The sequence below is a fragment of the Lepidochelys olivacea genome (assembly GCF_965140295.1).
Source record: "Lepidochelys olivacea isolate rLepOli2 genome assembly, chromosome: 3".
NCBI lineage: Eukaryota > Metazoa > Chordata > Testudines > Cheloniidae > Lepidochelys > Lepidochelys olivacea.
Genome location: NC_140413.1, coordinates 3,804,365 through 3,820,109, shown reverse-complemented (window position 1 = coordinate 3,820,109; position 15,745 = coordinate 3,804,365). Strand labels below are relative to the sequence as shown.

Below are 15,745 nucleotides of genomic sequence, written 5' to 3'. Positions count from 1 at the left end.
AGAGAAATCTATGGCCAGCAGAGTTAAGAAGAACAACAAGGAGTTTTTAAAGTATATTAGGAACAAAAAGAATTCCAACAATGGTACAGGTCCATTACTAGATTTAAAAGGAAGAATTATCACTAATAATGCAGAAAAGGCATACGTTTTCCATAAATATTTCTGTTCTGTATTTGGGAAAAAAACAGATGGTGTAGTCATATCATATAATACTCTTTCCATTCCACTAGTATCTCTGGAGGATGTTAAAGAGCAGCTACTAAAGTTAGACATTTTTAAACTGCAGGTCTAAATAACTTAACTCCAAGAGTTTTAAAAGAGTTGGCTGAGGAATGCGTTGGGCCATTTGAGTTGATTTTCAATAAGTCTTGGAGCACTGGGGAAGTTCCAGAAGACTTGAAGAAAGCTAATGTACCAATTTTTTAAAAGGGTAAATGGGATGACCTACGTAGTTATAGGCCAGTCAGCCTGACATTGATCCCAGGCAAGATAATGGAACAGCTGGATCTGGGACTTGATTAATAAAGAACTAAAGGAGGATAATGTAATTAATGCCAATCACCATGGTTTTATGGAATATAGATCATAGAATCATTGAAGACTAGGGTTGGAAGAGACCTCAGGAGGTCGTCTAGTCCAACCCCCTGATCAAAGCAGGACCAACCCCAACTAAATCATCCCATCCAGGGCTATGTCAAGACGGGCCTTAAAAAACTCTATGGATGGAAATTCCACCCCCTCCCTAGGGAACCCATTCCAGTGCTTCACCACCCTCCTCGTGAAATAGTGTGTCCTAATATCCAACCTAGACCACCCGCAATGCAACTTGAGATCATTGCTCCTCGTTCTGTCATCTGCCACCATTGAGAACAGCTAAGAGCCATCCTCTTTGGAACCCCCTTCAGGTACTGAAGGCTGCTATCAAATCCCCCCACACTCTTCTCTTCTGCAGACTAAATGAGCCCAGTTCCCTCAGCCTCTCCTCGTAAGTCATGTGCCCCAGCCTCCTAATCATTTTCGTTTCCCTCCGCTGGACTCTCTCCAATTTGTCCACATCATGGAGCGGGTGTGTGTCTAGTAGGGTCCCCATGTGACAGTGCCCACGGTTGTGGGGCCCCTCACCACCACCTGCCTGTAAACATGAGGCAGCCTTGTCTGTGAATCAGCTCCCTGAATCCACCAGCCGCTGGCAACACAAGCCCTGCTCTCCAGGCCTCTGCAGCTCTCACTGTCTCTGTGCACATGCCAACCCCTGGCCCGCTCTGAGCGTCCCCTGTCAAGTCCAGCACCCTCTCCACTGACCACTCACAGAATTAGCAGGGCTGCCATCCCCAAAGGAACAGGACAGGACAGCTTGAAAGATTCAGCTCAGCCAGCACGCTGCTGAACACCACCTCTCTGAGATATATTGATAGTGATACAAGAATAAATTTATTACCAAAGACTAGAGATTTGGGAGACGGTGAGGGAGGATATTGGAAACAAAGAGTTACATAGCAAACAAAAGCACAACACACTTTCTAGAGACTAAACTACCAGCTTAACCTCCTGTCTAAAGAAGTTTCTCTAACCCAAAGTCCCCTGCAGCCAAGGTTGGCTGAGATCCGTTTTTCATGAATGTAAACACACTGTCTGTTTCCTTCCTAGGTGCAGGATGAGGGTGCGGGTCTTCTTTGCCTCCTCAGTGTACCCCCAAATTTCATTGTCTTTCCTCGCAGACAGGATAACCACCTGTGACATGTTTTGCCTGTGTGCTGCTTTCCCTGTTGACCTCACATCTCTTCGTTAAAATTTGACTTTGTATGTAAAATGAGCATCCGTTGTGTTAGATTATGCTACTTCGTTTACATCCCAACAAAGAAATACACATTTCTTAGTCCGTGTCTTATGCAAAACCTGTTCTTCATCTTTGCTGGTGACTAATACCTTGATGCAGACTTTAAAACATATTTCCAGTATATATTCAAATTCCTTACATAGTATCTCTGTATACATCTGTAAATGATGACGAGGACAGGTCTGTTCTGCTCTGGATCGCTTGGTAAGATGGGCACAAACAAACAATGTGTTTTAATACGGCTAAATGTAAATGTATCTATCTAGAAACAAAGAATGAGGCTGTACTTACAGGCTGAAAGCAGAAACTTGGAAAAAGATTTGGGGAAGGGGGAATCAAATCAGCTGAAGCTGAGCTCCCAGTGTGACACAGGGGCCAGAAGAGCTAATGTGATCCTGGGATGTATAAACAGGGAATCTCAAGTAGGATTAAAGAGGTTCTTTTACCTCTGTATGTGGCCCTGGTGTGACCGCTGCTGGAATCCTGTGTCCGGGTCTGTGCCCAAAGTTCAAGAAGGATGTTGATAGATTAGAGAGGGTTCAGAGAAGAGCCATGAGAATGATTAAACGATTAGAAACCTGCCCTACAGTGATAGACTCAAAGAGCTTAATCCCCGGGGAACAAATATCTGACAATGGGCTCTTCAGTCTAGCAGAGAAAGGTCTAACACTATTCCAGGGCTGGAAGTTGAAGCTAAACAAATTCGGACTGGAAATAAGATGTACATTTTTAACACAGTGGATAATTAACCATTGGAACAATTTCCCAAGGGCTGTGGTGGATTTGCCATCACTGAACATTTTAAAATCAAGACTGGCTGTTTTGCGTAAAGTTCTGCTCTAGTTCAAACAGGAATTGTTTGGGGGAAGGTCTGTGCTATTCAGGAGGTCAGACTAGATGATCACTTCGGTCCCTTCTGCCCTTGGGATCTACAAATCGAAGAGAGCGTGGTCGTATTGTGAGGGGAAAGAGCCAGAAGAGAGCAAGAGGTTATGAAGAAGAGGAGGGTGGGGATGAGGCTGGGCGTGAGGGAGCTCAGGAGATGAGCTGGGATGGGCTCACAGGGGCAAGTGGAGGTGTTATAGGAGGAGAGTGGATGAGAAACTTCTGCACCTATGCTGGGAGGAGGCTGCGAGAGTTGTAGGAGAACCCTGGAATCAACCAATGAAATGAATAGGCAGCAGATTTAAACCAAACAGAAGGAAGTATTTCTTCACACAGCACACAGTCGGCCTGTGGAACTCATTGCCAAGGGATGTTGTGAAGGCCAAAAGTATCACTGGGTTCAAAAAAGATGGTTTAGACACAACAAATCCTGCCTCTTGGTGGGGGGATAGACTAGGTGACCCTTGCGGTCCCTTCTAACCCTATGCCCTATGATTCTAAGAATTAGATCAGTTCCCGGAGGACCGGTCCAATGGATATTAGCCAAGATGGTCGGGGATGCAACCCCATGCTCTGGGTGTCCCTAGCCTCTGACGACCAGAGGGAGAATACTGGGCTAGATGGACCATGGGGCTGACCCAGTTACGTTCTTCCGAGGGGCGGAGGGAAGTGAAGTTGCAGTTTGTCAGTTTTCTCTTGGAGGAAATGGAGGGAGGGGAGGTTTGAACAGCAAGAGCCTTGCAGCCACGCTGCAGAAAGCGAACGCGTGGCTGGTGTGGGCCACGTGTGGCCAGGGAAACCCCCAGGGGACACGGTGTGTCTCATGTCTTCCTCACAGGCCACCGACCTGCACCCAGCCGACATCAACGGGAAAGCGGATCCCTATATCGCCATCAAGCTGGGCAAGACAGACATCAAAGACAAGGAGAACTACATCTCCAAGCAGCTGAACCCCATCTTTGGGAAGTAAGGCGCTGCGGTGTTACTGTAGCGACTAGTGGCCACAGCTGAGACCGCCGGGCGAGGGCTAGTTCAGCCGCATAGTGGGAGCCTGAAGAAGGCAAGCAGGGTCAGGAAGAGAGCCCAGGGCTCCTGAGCGCTAGCCCAGGGCTCTAGGCACTGGCCCATCCCCCACAGAGCAGCGGGACAAAGGCAGGCTCCCTGTCTCCATTTTGTCCACGCCGGGTTTACAATAGTGCCAGTGACACCGGGCCCACACTCAGAAGGGGCACCAGTGCCCGGACTGTGTCCCCGCCCCCACTCAGCCTCTCCGCCCCCTCTCCACCTGCCCCCCCCCCCCCGGCTCGCTCCTCTCCTCCCCGCCTCGCCCCCCTGCTCACTCCTCTCTCTGCTCACTGATTGCTCCTCTCCGCCCCCCTCCGTGCCTTGCCCCCTGCTCACTCCACTCCACCCTTCCCCCGAACCCACTGCTCACTCCTCTCTGCCCCCTCCCCAAGCGAGTGGTGGGTGGGGCCTTGGGGGGAAGAGGCTGAGCGGGGGGGGGCAGGGCAGAATGGGGGCGGGGCCTCAGGGCAGAATGTGGGCGGAGCTGGGGCGGGGCCTCGGGGTGGAGTGCGGGGCAAAGCCTTGGGGCAGAGCTGGCTGCAAGGCAAGCCAGGGCTTTTGGCAAGGGGGGGGCCTGCACCGAGGCCCAGGGGTAAATGCTCTTTCGTTCTCTCTCCTCCCCGTACCCCAGGTCGTTCGACATTGAGGCCACCTTCCCCGTGGAGTCCATGCTGATGGTGGCCGTGTACGACTGGGACCTGGTGGGTTCTGACGACCTGATCGGGGAGACCAAGATCGACCTGGAGAATCGGTATTACAGCAAGCACCGGGCCACCTGCGGCATCTCACAGACCTACTCCACGTATGGAAACTCCTCCCGCCTCGGGCCCTGCCACCCCACTGCCCCGACTGCGTGGGAATGAAACTGTCCCCAGGCAGACAGACAGCCCCGGGCCTATACCCACCCCCGCAGCCCAGCAGGGCAGGTGGAAACACGCTGTGTGCTACTTACCCCCTGGCCCTGGCTGCTCCTGTATGGGGCACCCCACATGGAATAGCAGGAATGCAGGGCAGGACTCAGGGGCATCAGCAGAGGGTGCATAGGTGCCCAAAGAGGGGACACGTAAGGCCAGGACTGAGGGGCATTGGCAGAGCTTGGTGGGGAAGCCCAGGACTGGGGCAGCAGGGGGCTGTGGGTCGGGACTGGGGGGCACCGGCAGAGCTGTGTATGAGAAGCCCAGGGCAGGGACCACAAGGGGCTACAGTTCAGGATTGAGGGGCGTTGGCAGATCCATGTGTGGGGAGCTCAGGACTGGGAGAGCAGGGGACATTGGTCTACACTGTCCCTTCCCATATGATTCCTGGCTTCAGCTGGTGCGATTCTGCCTTCCTCCCAGCCCCGGAGGAGCGGGACAGGCCCCCTTCTCCCTGGGCAAGATGGAAGGGGTTGGATCCGCAGCGGCTCTCCCTGACCCCAGCCCTTTGTTCACAGCCACGGCTACAACATGTGGCGGGACCCCGGGAAGCCCACGCAGATCCTCTCCAAGCTGTGCAAAGAGGGCAAGGTGGACGGGCCCCACTACGGACCTCCAGGGCGGGTGAAAGTCGCCAACCGGGTCTTCACCGGCCCCAGGGAGATGGAGGATGAAAACGGTAATGGGACCGGGGCGCGGCACTCCCCCAGCTGGGTTGGAGGGGTGGGTCGGACGGCTGCATCGTCCTGGCAGGCACCTGCATACGCCTCCGCTGCTATGAGCACACACGCACCCCAGGTCAGGCGAGGAGCGTGCCAGAAAATCAAGCACCTGCTTTGCAATGGGGAGACGGAGGCTGGGGGTCGGCCTGGGCTGGGAGTACTGGGAGGGGCCTGGCCACGCCCAAGAGGTGAGACAGCCCATGCTCCATGCCCCTACCCGTCGGGGGGTGGGCATTCTCCTGCCTCAGGCTGGCCGCGGACAGCGTGGCCCGGCTGCTTTACCTTGGCCCAGCCGGCCCGGCTCAGAGCTGGCTTTCCGCACGCAGGTCAGAAGAAGCAGACGGACGAGCACCTGGCCCTGGCGGTCCTGCGCCACTGGGAGGAGATCCCCCGGGTGGGCTGCAAGCTCGTCCCGGAGCACGTGGAGACGCGGCCGCTGCTGAATCCCGACAAGCCCGGCATCGAGCAGGTACCGCCCGCTCTCCTGGCATCGGGGGTCACCGGCTCGGTGCCGGGGGGGCGGGACAGAGAGGTGAACGCAGCACCCTGTCTGGCCCTCGGGGAACGCCAGCCCTGCGGAGCCTCATGGGTTCCCATGTGCAAGGCAGATCCAAGGCCAAGCGAACAAGCCCCATCCCGTCCCCACAGCTGGAGAATCCTGCATGGGGAGCCCCTTCCCCCAAAACATCACCCTGGGGGGAGCAATAACAGCAATGATCTCTGCCTGTCTGATTAGCTCCCCCCTCTTTCCATACCTCCCCAAGGCCCCTTTCCCTTGTGTTCCCCAAGCCCACCACTGTAGGGCTCTGGCTCCCTTCCTCATCCCCGGACCCTGTTCTCTACCCTCGTGCGCTTGTTTCCCCTCCATCTCCACCCTACATCCCCATCCTGTGGCCACGCCCCTCCCTCCCCATGTCCCCTCGGTACCTCGTCTATTGCCTCTCATCTGCTCCACGGGTAGGAGACACTCTGTGGGGGGATGGAGCTGCAGCTGAGCCCCCAAGCTGGCAAAGTTGTCTGCAAACACGGCCTGTCACGGCCTTGTCTCCATGCGACTGTCACCTTCAGGCTGGTGACTGCCAGGCGGGAGGGGAAGGAACCCCGTAAAGGGAGGAGAGGAGACAGCAGAGGGAGCTAACTGGGTCTTCCCCACATTGCAGGGCCGGCTGGAGATGTGGGTGGACATGTTCCCCATGGATATGCCGGCACCTGGCCCTGCCATCGATATCTCTCCCAGGAAGCCAAAGAGGTAACGAACCTGGGGGTAGCCTGGGACCAGCCCAGGCCCCACGTCGGTCACCCCTCATGCTGCTGCTAATGGGAGGGCTGCAGGGCCCGCCTTGGGGCTCCTAACCAGCTCCTCGTTTGGGCTGAGAGCTATAGGAAACCCTCAGCTGGATGGACCTGTCTTTCTTTCCCTCCCCTGCCCCGCAAAGAGCGATCCCTCCAGCCCATGCTCCTGGTCCCTGGATTTGGGAGGTGGCTGGGAGTTAGGGTGTGATGTCCTCCATCTCCTGCTCCCACCATCTGCTCACAGAGAGGTGGTGCGCGGGGCCCCAGCCGGGCACCGAGGCAGAGTTAGCACCTGCAGGGCCTTGAGCTTCCACAGCCAGAGAGATAAGGGCCTGATCCGAAGCCCAGTGAAATCAATGAGGCTCCTTCTCCTGGCCCTGTGCTGGGTCTACCAAGGGAGCAGGAGAGCTAAGGACCAGGGCGTGATCCAGCTGCGGGAGGGGGGACAGAGCGGCTGGGCAGGGAGGGCGATGGAGGAACCGGTGATCAGCAGCACCCTGTGAACCAGCGCTGGGCCCTTTTCACCGTGGCAGGGGCAGGGAAGGCGTTCAACAGCTTCCAGCCCCAAAGCGCCTTCCGCCTGCCTGCCGCCGGGAAAGCTGAGCCGGGGCCCTGCCGTCTGTTCCCGATCGCGACTTGTGGCCAGGGCCAGACCTGAGTGATGTGAAACACCCAGCAAAGCCCCCACCTTCTTTGTGCACGCGTGTGGGTGTGAATGTGCCCGGCCTGCACGTGAGACAGAGACTGCAGATCGAGCCAGACCAGCGTTTTAACAACCCCGCGAGCCCCCGTCCATCAGCAACGAGGCTGCAGCCCCGGGGGCATTGCAGCCCCGGGTGTGATGTGTATTATCATCAGCTGGTGTGGGTCAGCATCCCTGGCTGGGAACCATTGCAAGGAGCCACCCCAGGTCACACCTGCTGGAGCCCTAAACTGTATTAATTATTATGTTACTCAGCAGCATGCTAGGGGCTTTGGATGGGCCCCTGCCTGAATGAGCCTACAGGAGTGGGGGCTCCCTAGGTATGAAACCCACAGCCCATGGGCTCTGGCTCCTCCCAGCTCCCCAGACCCCAGCTGGGCCAGGTGGCAGGGCTCTGCTGGAACATCTGGGCTGCTGGTTTGAGCATGGAGGGGAAATTCAGCTCCCATTGGGCCCTGGTGCAACCCCAGGGACTTCAGCTGAATCATGTGGAGGTGAATTTTGTGGGCCCAGGTGCCAGCAGCTGATGCAGCAACAGGCTGCCCTGCACCAGCCCCAGAGCTGGGAGCAAGCTGCCCAAGCCCAGGAGTGGGCTGCCTGCCCAGGTCCCCCGGCCGGCGATCGGCAGGACGTCAGACTAGCTGATCCTAATGGTTCCTTCTGGTCTGAAACAGCCGGGAGGCCCAGGACTGGGCTGCCACGAAACTCACGGCTGAGCCCTGCTCTTGGGCCTGCACCATGGCTCCCCCCAGGAGAGGGGTCTTGTCCCGGGGAGCCGATCCCAGCGCCCCACCGGGTCTGTGCTGTTCTGCCCCGGATTTCCCCGCCGGCCTCGTCTCACCTCCTTGTCTCCCTTCCTCCCTGCCAGATATGAGCTTAGAGTGATAGTGTGGAACACAGATGAGGTAATCCTGGAGGACGATGATTTCTTCACTGGGGAGAAATCCAGTGACATTTTTGTCAGGGGGTAGGTACAGCGCGGCGAGCCGGCTCCTCCGTGCGCGTGAGCATCTCGCGGAGCTGCCGCCCCGCTCCGGGATCCCGCTGGCGCTTGGTCTGGGGGGCTGCGGGGGTGAATAACAGACATTCTGCTTCTTTGTTTTGCCTCTGTCTGTGTCCCCCCCCCAACCCCTTTGCCGTGTCTGCTCCGCGCCTGGTGTGGTCTGTCCCTGTGTCCCGCCCTGCCGGCCGCCTAGCTATGAGCTGCGGGCGGTGATCTGGAACACCGACAAGGTGCTGCTGGAGGATGATGCTTTCATGGCAGGAGAGAAGATGTCTGACATCTATGTCCGGGGGTAATGGCCAACATCTTGCCGCCCGGCCCCCTCCCCTGCGGGCTGTGCAGAGGGACACGATGTGTCCCGAGTGTCCCAGGTGTTCATCGCTGCCCCGCGGGAGACCCCACCCAAACCCACAGCCTGAGGATCTGGGGGGGCTCAGCCAGGTCTGGCCCCTGGCTCCTCCCAAGCCCACTCAGCTTGAGCTCCAGCACCGAATTAACTCCAGTTCCAGACTCCGCTGGGTTCCTTGTCGTGACCCGTCCCTGCAGCCGGGGGTGAATTCTGCTTCCAGGGCCTGTTCGTGCGACTCCCCACGCTGGCCTGGTGCCAGCACGGAACCCGGACGACTCTGGTGCCCGGCTAGTGTCTGTGGCAACACCGCGTTCATTCCCCTTCTGGGGCCCGATGAGGCACCGTTAGTTGCCGGTGGGATGCCTGACGATTTCGGTGGCCGGTTAGTTCTGCGTCTGGCGCCCAGTTAGAGCAGCTGCCATTACACAGTGAGCAGCTGCTGAGAGCTGCTCTCGCTGGTCTCGGCCACTCCGTGGGCACTCCCTGCGCTCAGTGTGGGCACTCCCTGCTCCCTGGCAATTTTTAAGTCAAGGTTGGATGTTTTTCTAAAGGAGATGCTGCAGGTAGGCTTCTCGGGACGTGCCCTGGCCTGTGTTATCCAGGCGGTCAGATGAGAGTATCACAGTGGTCCCTTGGGCTCTATGAATCTGCAAACCCGCCCTGCCCACAGCCACCTGGTGCCCCTCTGTGCCAAACGGGCAGTCCCCTGAAGCAAGAGTTGCTAACGATAACCTGCGGCTCCTCAGAGAGTCCCTGCAGGCAGAGTGACATCGTCCCATACCCCAGGGGGTCTCCTCTCCGTGGGGGCAGAGGTGCACAGACGCAGTGTGTGGGGACAGCGTAGCCGATGGTTGCACCAGTGTCCCCCAGGGCCGGGCTGTCGGCAGGTCCCAGCTCGCTGCTGAGTCTGTTTGTTGGCCGTGCTGCTGGAGGAACAGAGACACGCTCACGCACGCATGGACGTGTCCTTCTCTGCCCTGGCTGCAAGCCACGTAGGCGCCCCCCCTTCTCTAGGAATGCTGCACAGCCCCGCACATCTGCCCACCAGGAGACAATCACTGGTCCCCAGCTTACATGTTCCCTTCCTCAATCCCATTCCCCCTCCTCCTCGTCCGGTCCCCTTGGACCACCCGGGTTCTCCTGGGCTTGTGGACCCTGCTGGCCCTTCCAGAGAGTCATTGGGTCCCTGCCCTTAGTGCTCACCTGCTGAGCTCCATGCCATCTGCCCCCTTTGTCGGGTCCTCCAGCCCATTGCTGCGGTCGTTGCTCCCCTGTTTTGTCTCCCTGGGCCGCGGGCCGCAGCCAAGGTGCTGTCTCAGCAGCTCCTTGGCACGGGGTGTGTGTGTGTGTCTGTTGTCCCGTTGCTCCCCGTGACCAGCCCCATCCCCTTGCCCAACGGTCTGGTCCCTGCAGGTGGCTGAAGGGCCAGCAAGAGGACAAGCAGGACACGGACGTGCATTACCACTCACTCACCGGCGAGGGCAACTTCAACTGGCGCTACGTCTTCCCCTTCGACTACCTGATGGCGGAGGAGAAGATTGTCATCTCCAAGAAGGAGTCCATGTTCTCCTGGGATGAGACTGAGTACAAGATCCCGGCCCGCCTCACCCTGCAAGTCTGGGACGCCGACCACTTCTCGGCTGACGACTTCCTCGGTGTGCAGTGAAGGGGGTCCGGCCCCACGTTGGGGGGGGAGGGGTGACGCGCTGCCAGGCCTGGGCACGAGGCTGTGGTGGGGCAGGGAGAGCCACCCAGCCGTGCAGCGCCAGGCCGCCATCTGGGGATCCACTCTGCGCTGTCCACGGCCGGGCAGGCGAGGCTGGCGGGAGAGGATAGAGAGAAGGGGGGAAGCCCCAGGCGAGAACCTGGTGGGTCAGGGAGGGAGAAGAAGCCACTAAAGGAGATGCTGATCTATCAGGGCAGGGGAGACCCCCAGGAGCTCAGAGGAGATGGAGAGCAGGGGATGAGGTCCAAGGGACCAGCTGGCTCAAGCTCCCCTGGCACGTCCCATGAGGCTCTGGGTGTTGGCCCTGGAGCTGCAGCCACCCCCCCGCCCCAGCGCCGTGCACCCAACGGCAGTGCCGGCGGGCTGGGAAGGCTGCTGATCTTTCTCCCCGGCAGGGGCCATCGAGCTGGACCTGAACCGCTTCCCACGTGGCGCCAAGACGGCCAAGCAGTGCAGCATGGACATGGTGACGAACGAGGGCGACCTGCCCCTGGTCTCCATCTTCAAGCAGAAGAGGGTGAAGGGCTGGTGGCCCTTCGTGGCCAGGAATGAGAACGACGAGCTGGAGCTCACGGTGAGGATGCCGGGCAGCGGGTCACTGCTGAATGCAGCACCGCAGTGTGGGCCTGGCATCACTCACGACGAGGACGGGCACTGGCAGGGCTGGGGGCAGGGAGCCCGGGACCAGGCCAGCGCGGGGGGCTGCGGGTCGGGACTGGGGGGCACCGGCGGAGCCAGGGGCGGGGAGCCCGGGACCAGGCCAGCGGGGGGGGCTGCGGGTCGGGACTGGGGGGCGGCGGCGGAGCCGGGGGCGGGGAGCCCGGGACCAGGCCAGCGGGGGGGGCTGCGGGTCGGGACTGGGGGGTGCCGGCGGAGCCGGGGGCGGGGAGCCCGGGACCAGGCCAGCGGGGGACTGCAGGGCAGAAGCGCTGGGTGACTCTTTCCCGTCGGAGGTTGGGCTCTCCGGGGCTGGAGCAGTTTGGCTCCGTCTTTGCGCTGTGCGGCTCTCGGGGCTGGGCGCTCTGCCCAGCCGGGTGTCAGGTGCAGGCGGGGCAGCCGCTCAGACGCTGCCGATCCCAGCTGTAGCCAGGAGGCGCAGAGCCAGGGGGAGCTGAGAGAGATCTGACCGAGCCAAAGGGAGCCCGAGCCCCACGGCCTGGCCCTGGGCACGCCCCTGGCTCTGTTCTCTGGCCCTGGTAGGTCCTGGGAGCGGTGAGCCTGTTTCTCAGCGTGGGGGGATTACGGTCACCCCCAGCAGCTCAGATGATGTGCCCTGGGGGCGGCTCTGCTTGGAGGATTCTGCACCGTTCCAGCTGTAGGCCCCAGGACGCCAGCCCAGGCTGTGGGATGGTCCCCAGCCCCAGGGGAGTTCTCAGCCAGGGCCGTCCAGAGACTCTGTGCTTCCCCCAGGGCAAGGTGGAGGCCGAGCTGCACCTGCTGACAGCGGAGGAGGCCGAGAAATCCCCCGCGGGGCTGGCCCGCAACGAGCCCGACCCTCTGGAGAAACCCAAGTAAGTGACGAGGGGCGACCGGCAAATGTCACGCCTGAGCCTGCAGGGTCCTGGTGGGGGGGTAGGGTGAGGCTGAGGATGTGGGGCGGGCTGTGGGGATGAAGGCTGGGTGGAGAGGGGGGTTAGGTGCGTGGATCGGACGCTACAGGGCATGGAGGTGGTGGGGACACCCCATGATACAGGCTGTTTTCCCCCCATACACGTCCAGTTCTCTGTGTCTGTCTGTCAACCTTTCTTTCCTGCCTTTCTTCACCTCCTCCCCATCACTCCGGCCGCCCCCCTGCACCCCCCCAGCCGCCCCGACACCAGCTTCATCTGGTTCCTGAACCCCCTGAAGTCCATCCGTTACTTCATCTGGCACACGTACCGCTGGCTCCTCCTGAAACTCCTCCTCCTCCTCCTCGCGCTCCTCCTGGTCGGCCTCTTCCTCTACTCCATGCCGGGCTACCTGGTCAAGAAGCTTCTGGGGGCCTGAGGGCACCATCCCCTTTATTCATGGTACTTCCTGCCCCGAACACCCGGGGCATGTTTGCTGGCTGAGAACACTGGAGGGGCCCGTGAGGCGCCGGGTGCGTGGGAGGGGACTAAGGTGGGGCATAGTCGGGCTACCAGGGGCCCTGGCCAGTCCCAGGAGGGGCAGGGAATAGATGCGACTCGTTGGAGACCGGCCAGCAGGAGGCCAGCTGGGTCTCCCGGGGCGGATGAGCAGCTGGGCTAAGGCACGGCGGGCGCAGTGGGGAATTGGGACCCACTTTCGAGCCGCTGAGCCGTGGGGCATAGCCGAGGGAGGCGGGAACTTGCAGGGGGCGGCAGGCAGAGGCGCAAAGACCTGGCGGTGGCGTGGGCAGAAGGCCCTTCCCCTACCCAGGGGCCTGGCTGGGTCTAACGCTGCTAACCCGGGCCGTGCGTCTCTTCCTCCCCGTCCCATCCCCTGCCTCCTGCTGCCACTGCCCGTTGGCCAGCCGCCCCGACACCTCCTTCATCTGGTTCCTCAACCCGCTCAAGTCCGTCAAGTACCTGATCTGCACCCGCTACAAGTGGCTCATCATTAAGATCATGCTGGCGCTGCTGCTCCTCATCATGGTGGGACTTTTCCTCTACTCCATGCCCGGCTACATGGTCAAGAAGCTGCTGGGGGCCTAAGGCTGCCCGGGCCCGGGGCCAGGCACCCGCTCGCCACGCGCAGCGGCCCAGCTGGGGCGGCGCCGGGACTGGGCCAGGGGGACGCCCGCGGCTCCGCCTTGCTTGCGTGTTCGCCTGCGCGGCTCCCTCTGGGGTCTGTCTCGCCTGAGGCCGGGGGCAGGAAGAGTTGGGCCTGGGGCACCGGGCTCCCTTCGCGCTTTCCCTGGGCGAAGCGTCGGCGAAGCTCGGCTTCCACCTCCCACAGCGAAGAGCCTCTTAGCCCTGCCCCGGCTCTGGCTCCCAGAGCCCCAGGAGGCCAGTCGCACCCTCCCACGATCACGGCTGGCCTGGCAAGGAGGGGGGGACGTGCGGCTCTGGTTTGTTCCACACCCTCCTTCCTGCTCGGCCGCAGCCACCCTGGGGCGCCGGTGCCAGGGAGAACGGGGCCGTTGAACACCGAGTGGTCACAGCCTGAGGAGGGGAGCCGTGGGACTCTCCAGAAAAGCAGCCCCCTCTGCTCCGGAGGGGCAGAGCCCCTCACCTGCCCAGGCGGGCTCTGAGGCTGCCCATGGCCAAGGCCCTGGCCGTCCTGCCCCCCCCGTGGGGGTGACATTCACCCCGGAGGCTGTGGAGAAAGCAGCAGCAGAGCCGAGGAAACGTGCCCAGGTCGTGAGGAGCGGTCAGCTCTCCAGGCTGCCTGCCCTCGCCGTGGGGGGTGGGTTGGACGCAGCCTGGGCCCGTTTTCCAGCCCCCCACCCTCAGCCGCTCCATTTGGGCCGGTGCACGGCTTGCGTGGGAACCCCGTCGGTGCTGGCTGGAGGGCCACCCAGCCGGTCCTTGTTCTAGTGTGGCTGCCCAGTAACCGCAGCGGGACCTGTCGCCGCAGGGGATCCTGGGAGGGGCCCTGCTGGCCCCAAGCCCTGCTAACGCTTGGCCTGATGTGTTACAGCTATTCCCCCCCCCTTCCCCCCGGCCCCCTCAGCCCTTCCCACCTGGGCACGAGAACGCGTGCGTCTGGTGTTCACTGATTTCTGGTCCTGGGGCTGAGCCAGCTCGCTGCTGGGATGAGAGCAGCCGGCCCAGGGGCCATTTCAAGGTTGGGGGGGAGCCTCTTTCGTTTGTTTTTATGATGTTTGTGTTTTATCTGTCAATAAAAAAGAGGAAAGAAAATTGAAACACCCCAGTTGTGGGCCTGGTGCTGGAGCTGGGGGCATCCCAGGGCCCATGCCTAAGGCGCCGGCTGCCCTTTGGAGCGCGGCTTAGCTGCTCACTGCATAGGCTTGGTGGCGGAAGGGTGGCCCCCAAATTCCAGCAACACAACTGCACCGTGCACCGGGGGGGGGGCAGCATGACCTAGTGGTCAGGACAGGCCTGGGAGACAGGATCCTACTTCACGCTCCCTCCCCATGCCCAGATTGGTTGCCTCAATGGACCGGGGGGAGAGGAAGAGGGAAAGGGGACCCCCTGCACAATGTGCTGGTGGGGCTCACTCCCCCCCTTCCTTTCAGCACAGCAGCTCCATGGTTACCTGGTGGGAGTGGGGGTCAGTGAGCAGCGCATGACCCAGCCCTGAACCCTGGCCCCTGCAGCAGGCACTGGGCCCTGGCCCTGCCGCTGAATGGGAACCGTTCGGGAGCAGGGCACTGGGCAGGCCCTGCCCCAGCTGGACTTGGGGGCTGGAGCTGGCTCAGCACCGGGCCCGGCTGCGTCTCCACCACCTACTGCGGCAGGCTAGGGCCTGGGTGCCACTAACTCGGCCGGGTGCCGTAGCGCCATCGTGCAGGGGTGGGGGGAAGACGCCAGCCCTGACTGATGTTTATGCCGAGCTAACCCCGGTGGAGCCAGCCCTAGGGTGAGACACGCAGGCTTCCACCCGGGAAGTGGGTTACCTGTGGGGACCGGCTCCTGCCTCCTGTCAGCCTAGGTAGCGTCTACACTGAAGTGCGGCTGTAGCATGTCAAGTGAGTCCAAGGTGCCCCCGCCCCAGTGCCCGGATCTCCGAGAGCCAGACGGCTGTTTAGGCAGGAAGCCACAAGTCATGGGGCTCACGCAGTTAATGACCCAACTAGGCCCATGTGCCTGGTCCCCAGGCTGCGGCCTGCATGTAACCCACCCCCCCACACTTTGTACCAGTGTCCTGCAGCATGGGGGTGGGGGTGATCTGACTGACACCGTTAGCCCGGGGCGCCCCCTGGCACGGACACAGCTTAATACATAAAGCACAGGTATAGCGTAGGCCCCCGTTCCCTGCAGGCCCAGCTATACCAGCCGGCTAGAACGACCTACGTCCCCCCGGGGAGGCAACAGGGAGGGAGGGGGTACCAGTCTAATTTGAGCAGGGCCCGTTAACCAGCACAGCGCGTGGGGGTAGCCCTGGCCTGGTGGCTTAGCAAAGCAGGCAGGCCCATGCTTTGGGAAGAGGCGCGTCCAGCAGGTCTTCGTTTAAAGGGCAGGGGGAGTTTAGCTCTCAGACCCAGCCAGGGCCTGGTGCTAGAACTGGCTCTGCTGCTGCCCTTGCGCGTGAGCTTGGACATGTCACAAACGCTCAGTGCCTCAGTTTCCCCAGCTGATCATGCTCTCGCGCGCCCAGTAGGAGCTAAGCACAGGAGCACCCA

At 60.7% G+C, this 15,745-nt stretch overlaps 1 protein-coding gene across 1 annotated transcript in view; it reads left to right on the top strand.

Annotated features, from left to right (window-relative positions):
• The window catches only part of OTOF (otoferlin), a 204,454-nt gene extending 190,148 nt beyond the window's left edge, over nt 1–14,306 (top strand). Inside the window, exons 37-46 of the mRNA XM_084622582.1 lie at nt 3,561–3,688; nt 4,419–4,589; nt 5,220–5,380; nt 5,750–5,892; nt 6,584–6,672; nt 8,288–8,386; nt 10,185–10,426; nt 10,893–11,071; nt 11,908–12,008; nt 12,971–14,306. Coding sequence (XP_084478708.1) covers nt 3,561–3,688; nt 4,419–4,589; nt 5,220–5,380; nt 5,750–5,892; nt 6,584–6,672; nt 8,288–8,386; nt 10,185–10,426; nt 10,893–11,071; nt 11,908–12,008; nt 12,971–13,151 — 1,494 coding nt within the window. The 3' untranslated portion in view covers nt 13,152–14,306. The remainder of the gene's footprint in view (nt 1–3,560; nt 3,689–4,418; nt 4,590–5,219; nt 5,381–5,749; nt 5,893–6,583; nt 6,673–8,287; nt 8,387–10,184; nt 10,427–10,892; nt 11,072–11,907; nt 12,009–12,970) is intronic.
• The last annotated feature ends 1,439 nt before the right edge of the window (nt 14,307–15,745 follow it).